The sequence below is a fragment of the Phyllopteryx taeniolatus genome, chromosome 17 (genome assembly GCF_024500385.1).
Source record: "Phyllopteryx taeniolatus isolate TA_2022b chromosome 17, UOR_Ptae_1.2, whole genome shotgun sequence".
Classification (NCBI taxonomy): domain Eukaryota; kingdom Metazoa; phylum Chordata; class Actinopteri; order Syngnathiformes; family Syngnathidae; genus Phyllopteryx; species Phyllopteryx taeniolatus.
In genome coordinates this window covers 17,052,379-17,060,315 of record NC_084518.1, presented here as the reverse complement: position 1 = coordinate 17,060,315, position 7,937 = coordinate 17,052,379, and the positions used below count along the sequence as shown (strand labels likewise).

Sequence of the window (7,937 nt, the reverse complement as noted above, 5' to 3'; positions counted from 1 at the left end):
TACCAAGGCAAAGGACCAAAACATTGGTCTGATTACATAATAACAAAATTAAATGACCTTGAACAATGGAAAAATAGATAACATTGAATATTTGGTGGCATAACCCTTACTTGCGATAAGTGCATACAGCCTGCGACCCATTGACCTCACAAGACTGTTGCATTCTTCATTTTAAATGCTTTTCCAGGCCTTTACTGCACCCTTTGTTTCTAGGGGTTTCTCCCTTCAGTCTCCTCTTCCGGAGGTAAAATGCATGCTCTATTGGGTTAAGATCCGGTGATTGACTTGGCCAGTCTAAGACCTTCCACTTTTCCCCCATGATGAAGTCCTTTGTTGTGTTGGCAGTGTGTTTTGGTTCATTGTCTTGTTGCATTATGAAGCTTCTCCCAATTAGTTTGGATGCATTTTTCTGTAAATTGCCAAACAAAATGGTTTTGTAGACTTCAGAATTCATTCTGCTGCTCCCGTCATGAGTTACATCATCAGTAAAGGCTAGTGAACCCGTTCCAGAGGCAGCTATGCAAGCCCGAGCCATGACATTACCTCCATCATGCTTCACAGATGAGCAGATCCTTTCTTTCTCCATACTTTGGCCTTTCCATCACTTTGGTCGAGGTTAATCTTGGTCTCATCACGTCCGTAAAACTTTGTTCCAAAACCTTTGTGGCTCATCTCTTTGCAAAATCAAATCTGGCCTTCCAATTCTTTTTGCTGATGAGTGGTTTGCCTCTTGTGGTATGGCCTGTATATTTCCTTTCTGGAAGTCTTCTTCGAACAGTGGATTGTGATACATTTCACCCCTGCCCTGCGGAAGTTGGCAGTGATGTCACTGACTATTGTCTTTGGGAGTTTCTTCACAGCTCTCACAATGTTTCTGTCATCAAGTGCTGTTGATACCCTTGGCCGACCAGTTTGATGTCTGTTGCTCAGTACACCAGTAGTTTATTTGTTTTTCAGGACATTCCAAATTGTTGTATCGGCTATGCCCAATGTTTGTGCAATAGCTCTGATCGATTTTCCCTCAGCTTCGAAATGATTTGCTTTTCTCCCATAGACAACTCTTTGGTCTTCCTGTTTGCTTAACAGCAAATGCAGTTTTCACGGGTGAAACCCAAAGCCAAAAACACGCACAATCTAATGTTTAACCAATCAATCTAAAAGGCAACATCTGAGCAACGAGAAACACCCATCAGTCACGTGTTCCAATACTTTTACTCGCTTGAAAAGTGGGCGGCTTCAAACCAAAAGTGCTCTGTCCTGAGTTGTTTAACACATCTAGATGTCAATACCATGAAATAAAAGCTGGAATTCTGAACTTTTGTCTCATATTCATCATTTGAATATGAGACATAAATGTCTTCAGTATACAACAAAAACAAAGGAATTGACCTTGCTGTATCAATACTTTGGAGGGGACTGTATATTTACTCAACTGCAGAAAGCACCAGGCATCTTTTCAGGAAAAGGCATTGAATTGCACAATACTTTTTTTTTTACACAATATTTTATGAAAGTATTTGACAATATAATATAGAATAATACCCCAGTGACATATCAATCTCCATTGCCTTCTTTCTTATCATTACACCGTGAAACGCAGCTTTACAGATGCCATCTATGCTGTTCCGATGGTATCAGTTATAGCAAGGGTCATGTGAACAGAACAGCATTGTAATACATGTAATGCATATTGTTTCTCTCGCTCGTCATGTCAGTGTATATTTCAGCTTTACAGATGCCACTTATGTGGCAAAAAAAATGTCTTAGGCCACCATTGTAGCCAGTCATCCCAGTTTGAACATCAGCTTTACATATGCCACCGATACTCTGCAGGAGGTATCAGTCATCGTAAATGTAATGCTAAAAATACCGTATTATAACATATACGTATGTGTCTACGTACACGTATAAGAATAAGGAGGCGTCTACTTGAGTTAATGCGTGTATTTATTCAGGCGAATGACACGCATGAATTATGCACAGATGCTGTGATTAGCCTCGGGCTAGCTGTCGCGCGATCCTGTGGGAATATTTTTAAGTATGCAATTTACTTGTCTCAACCACACTTGCGAAAAGGAAGCGATCAAGTTCCAAGTACTGCACAACAAATAGCGCAACTTCCTTCCAACACTTACAAATTAATCTTTCTTCGCGACGCATGTCTGAAATCCCAAGAGGGCACCCATTTCACATGAGAAAAAGTTCACGGCGCACCCCCCCCCCCACCCAAAAAAAAAACAAATGGCACAAAAAGTATTTAAGTAAGCTGTATTTCAATGTTGGTCATGATGGTGGAACTTGGAGTGGGGGTCCACTGTACTAATATGGAAGATCTGAGTTTGCTCTATTCATTTCTGTACTTGACTTAAAAACTTTAAAAAAGTGGCTCAAATAATAAAGTAGTCATTGAAGTCGTCGGCGTTCAACTTAGCTTTTATTTTGAAAGTCCGATCGCCCTACTTTCCGTCACATGCGCAAGAACTTTGGCAGCGCTGAAGGAGGAGGGGACGGCGGACGGGTGGGGGAGATGTACCCGCTCGTCCCGCTCGTCGGAGTGCGACTCGGCAGGGATGGACGACGCGTGGGTCTCCGTGGCGGCGTTGGCATCCGCGGTGCTACTCAGCGAGCTGGTCCGCCGCGCCGCCGCTCGCTGCCTCCGCGGAGCCGCCGGGACCGTGGCGCTGGAGGCGGCGTCCACCTTCCAGTTGTGCTGCTGCACGCACGAACTCAAGCTGCTCGGGGACGCCGCGCGTCTGGAGCCGGCGTACGGCCTGACGCTGGGGTACTTCGTCACGGTCGTCCACTTGCTCTCCTTCCGCGGAGCGTCGTGTAATCCCTGCGGCGTCGCGGAGCGCGTTTGCCGGGGGAGCTGCCGGGCCGGCGCGGCCGTCGCCTCGGTCGCCGGCCAGTTCGGCGCCGCGCTGTCGGCGCGTTACGCCGCCGCGTCAGCGTGGTCCCTGGGTCTGGCCGAGCACCACGTTCGCCAGCGACGCTTCGGCTTCAGGTGCTTCGACCCGCTCGGCGGAACCGTGCTGGAGGCCGCCGCCGTGGAGCTGGGCTGCGCTTTCGTGGTGCAGGCGGCGGCTCTTCATATCCACAAGGTGGACCACAAACTCCGCGTCCACGTCCTCGCCGCGGTCATTACGGCGCTGGCGTACGCAGGTGAGTGTTGGTGACGTTTACACGCTACGCAGGTTACACTTAATTCGGGAAATCGCCGTTTCCTACCTTACTCCTTTGCTCCAGGTGCTACGATTCGATTATAACGATATTCACGATTATCGATTATTGAAGTGTGACCATTCAAATGTCATCTGTTATCGGCTCTGTGATAAAGCTGTCTGCACTATGTCTTTAAAATGGAGACCACAGCATATGAAACATAACCTTTAATCTAATGATAATTGTCCAGACTCGGTGCTTCGAAATAAATCAACAAACCCGCCTCAGTGATTTAATTAAAAATAGAGGACACAGGAAGAATGCAGATTTTGTTCACATTTCTGGAATTGCTCTATGGGCAAAACTGGTGAAATTCATAAATTGCTCATTTTAGAAATTAGTGAGTATTCAGATAATGTCACATTTTGGGCAACCTTTATGCCAAACTAATGAATTCATTGCTAATTGGATTGGATTTAAAAAATAACAACGAGTATTTTCACAGTTGACATTTGCAAAGATGTCATTATTTTTAGAAACTAACAAACATTGACGCAAAGTCAAGTTTTGGACCATTTTGAAGTTTGTTTATAATTAAACAGAATTTATTGCTATTCGGATTATACTTAGTTTTTTTTATGGGGGAAACTCCCAAAAGTTGTATCATGTACTTTCACTCTTACACAGGCGACACATTTGAAAACTGAAAACAAAAATTTTCTATTTTTTTTTTTTTATCTACACTGCAAAAACTAATCTAACCATATTAAATACCTGAAATCAAGGAAAAATATGCAAGATATTGCTTGTTACCAGGCAGTTTTTGTGTAAGATTTCACTTGCTTCAAACATTTTTTCATGCCTTAAAAATCTTTAAACGATAACATAACCAGTAATCAAATCTTGACAAAAAGTTATAAGGTTTGCTTAAAATAAGAAGTACTTTCAGGTAGTATAAATATATTAGTTTTAAGACATCGATGTGGGGTTTTGAAGCTGGCTGGCTGACTATGTCTATTTGTTTTAAGACATTTTGCCAAGTCAAATTTTCCTGTTCTATTTGCAGATGATTTTGCTTAAATTAAGTAATACATCCCTTATTTCATAACTTTTTTTTTTTTTTTTTTTCAAGCCCCGTTTTTTTGAACTGTACTACTAACAACATTGAGGTGTTCAATTTCGTTTTGAGGTGGAAGCATCTCGGGAGCCGTGTTTAACCCCGTGCTGGCCTTCTCCGTCAACTTCCCCTGCAGTGGCCACACCTACCTGGAGTACTGCTTCATTTACTGGCTGGGACCTGCCTTGGGTACGGAAACGAATTTGTTTGTTCGTTAGTTCATTGTTTAGTTATCGACTGGTTCTGTTGTCACCCTCAGGTGTCACCAGCTGCATCCTGCTCTTCGAGAAGATCCTCCCGTTCCTCTCCGGCACAAACATGGCGGGTCGAGACATAAAAGCTGCGCACAAGCAGAAAGCTCACTAGTCTCATGTTAGCACTTTGTTGTACAAAAGGTTTGAACAGCACATTCAAATAAACAACTGTGGATTTTAGCTACGAGGGAGTCAGAGGCACAAAATGAAGGACGGACGTTCTGTTGTCATTGTTGTATTTTGGTAAAATGAGATAGTCGCGCTAACCTTCCTAACCTTGTAAATAGCACTTTGTTTAGCCACAAAACGTTAGCAACCAAGTTAGCTGTGCTAAAACGTAAACTGTTGGCGATGTTTGTAAACCCTCAAACCCCAAACGTTCTTTACACAATTTGAAAATAATGAAATGTAATTTTTACATCACACTGGTTTAAAAAAATAAATAAATAGTGGTTTAGCAGAGATGCTAACTTTTAGTTTATCATGAGTTCCTGAATTTTACCTTCATTCAGAATGTCGTCTGGTTCAAATGTTGATTTTTCTTGGCGTTGGGAAGAATTCCGAAAAATACCTGTGAAAGTGCTAGCCTTCCTTGCCTTCTGGTTTTTTTCCTCAAGAGGAAAGAGGACCTTCCCATCATAATATAACCTTTTCTACAGTTGTATATACAACTCCAATTCCAATGAAGTTGCGACGTTGTGTTAAACACAAATAAAAACAGAATACAATGATTTAGAAATCATGTTCAACCTATATTTAATTGAATACACTACAAAGACATGATATGTAATGTTCAAACTTATAAACTATATTGTTTTAAGCAAATAATCGTTAACTTGGAATTTTACGGCTGTAACACGTTCCCAAAAAAGCTGGGACAGGGTCATGTTTACCACTGTCCTACATCACCTTTTCTTTTAACAACATTCAATAAACGTTTGGCAACTGAGGACATTAATTATTGAAGCTTTGTAGGTGGAATTATTTCGCATTCTTTTTTATGTACAACTTCAGCTGTTCAACAGTCCAGGGTCTCCGTTGTCGTATTTTACGCTTCATAATGCGCCACACATTTTCAATGGGAGACAGGTCTGGAGTGCAGGCAGGCCAGTCTAGTACCCGCACTCTTTTACTACGAAGCCACACTGTTGTAACACGTGCAGAATGTGGTTTGGCATTGTCTTGCTGAAATAAGCAGGGGCGTCCATGAAAAAGACGTTGCTTGGATGGCAGCATATGTTTCTCCAAAACCTGTATGTACCTTTCAGCATTAATGGTGCCTTCACAGATGTATAAGTGACCCATGCCATTGGCACTAACACAGCCCCGTAACAACACAGATGCTGGCTTTTGAACTTTGCGTCCATAACAGTCCAGATGGTTCGTTTCCTCTTTGGCCCGGAGGACACCACGTCCACAATTTCCAAAAACAATTTGAAATCTGGACTCGTCGGACACCAGAACACTTTTCCACTTTCCCTCAGTCCATCTTAGAAGAGCTCGGGCCCAGAGAAGCCGCCGGCGTTTCTGGGTGTTGTTGATAAATGGCTTTTGCTTTGCATAGTAGAGTTTCAAGTTGCACTTACGGATGTAGCGCCGAACTATATTTACTGACGTTGGTTTTCTGAAGTGTTCCTGAGCCCATGTGGTGATATCCTTTACACATTGATGTCTTTTTTTTTGATGCAGTGCCGCCCGAGGGATCGAAGGTCACGGGCATTCAATGTTGGTTTTCGGCCTTGCCGCTTACATGCAGTGATTTCTCCAGATTCTCTGAACCTTTTGATGATGAAATCCCTAAATCCCTTGCAATTGTACATTGAGGAACATTGTGCTTAAACTGTTTGACTATTTTCTCCCGTACTTGTTCACAAAGAGGTGAACCTCGCCCCATCTTTGCTTGTGAATGACTGAGCAGTTCAGGGAAGCTCCTTTTATACCCAATCATGGCACCCACCTGTTCCCAATTAGCCTGTTCACCTGTGGGATGTTCCAAACAGGTGTTTGATGAGCATTCCTCAACTTTCTGTCCCAACTTTTTTGGAACGTATTGCAGCCATAAAATTCTAAGTTAATGATTATTTGCTAAAAACAATTAAGCTTAGCAGTTTGAACATTAAATATCTTGTCTTTGTAGTGTATTCAATTAAATATAGGTTGAACATGATTTGCAAATCATTGTATTCTGTTTTTAATTTATGTTTAACACAACATTCCAACTTCATTGGAAGTTGGGTTATATATAACATTGGTCAAAAGCATATCAATGTGGCACAAATTAAGCGACTGTGCATCAACTGTGTATAAATAACCCCGCAATCAAACTTGTAAACACGTAGGACGTCACGTCTTTATGAAGGCTTGGCTGCCTCAAGCGTCTACGCTAGCAGACGCCGTAGTATGGGGCAATCAGAACTAAGCTATTTTCCATATTTAAATGGGGGAAGATGAGCAATTCATTGCACAGTTGAAAAATGTTAAATTGTAAATTTTATACTTTTGGAAAAAAAGGAAATTTAGTATTCTGTAGTAAACCACCAACTGATGTTTTGGTGCTGGCGTTTGCGATGCCTTTTCACGAAAAAAATCTTCCACTTTGTCAATAGGAAAAAGTTTTAACGAAATGTAATTTGCACATCACAACGATTTTGAAAATGATTTATCTTGCTGCATGCTAATTTACATTTTACTGTGATTTCCTGACTTTTACGCACGTTTGGAATGTACCAATTAAAATGCTGATTTTTCTCATGTTTGAAAACGTGTCGGGAAAATAACCCGTTAAGGTGTTAGCTAGCCTCCCTCATCTCGTAGTACCGCTTTGTTTCTCAAGAGGCGCAAGTGAGCCACAGCAGTGGAATTGACTGTCATACCACTTTGTAAATTAAATTTTTGCCATCGTAAAAATATTGTTTCTCCTACAATGTTGGTAAAAATGATGATTTATCGGGTTGATCATTTACAGTTGGTTGTTTTAATTTCGAACGAATTGTCAATGAGATTTTCCTCGTTTATATTTAAAAATGTGTCTGAAAATTCTTCTGAATGTGCAATTTAGCTACAAGGAGTCAGGAGCACTAAATGTTTTTTTTCTCACCGTTAAGTTGCGGAAGCGCTAGCTAGCCTCGTCTTGTAATGCCGTTTGTTACTCAAGAGGCGCGAATGAGCCAGTGTAGCATAAAAGAATAGTAGCTTCTATGTTTGTAATTCCTTTTTTTGCAACAATTTTTGAGAAAACGCAGTTAGACGGCGTCGGTTGATGACATGAAGCAGTGCAGCTTAGGAACAGTAACTGTGAACTTGAGACGTTTGTAATTGCTTTCACACCAAAGTTTTTCGAGAACACGTAATTGTAAAACCTCAGTTGACGGAAATGTAACTTTTTTCCTGTCCGGTCTTGGTCA

General features: G+C 41.7%; 1 protein-coding gene across 1 annotated transcript in view; it reads left to right on the top strand.

Annotated features, from left to right (window-relative positions):
- Positions 1 to 2,477: 2,477 nt before the first annotated feature.
- The window catches only part of aqp11 (aquaporin 11), a 6,424-nt gene continuing 964 nt past the window's right edge, over positions 2,478 to 7,937 (top strand). The window contains exons 1-3 of the mRNA XM_061751425.1: positions 2,478 to 3,162; positions 4,352 to 4,468; positions 4,539 to 7,937. The exon at positions 4,539 to 7,937 is cut by the window's right edge and continues 964 nt beyond it. Coding sequence (XP_061607409.1) covers positions 2,571 to 3,162; positions 4,352 to 4,468; positions 4,539 to 4,645 — 816 coding nt within the window. The 5' untranslated portion in view covers positions 2,478 to 2,570 and the 3' untranslated portion in view covers positions 4,646 to 7,937. The remainder of the gene's footprint in view (positions 3,163 to 4,351; positions 4,469 to 4,538) is intronic.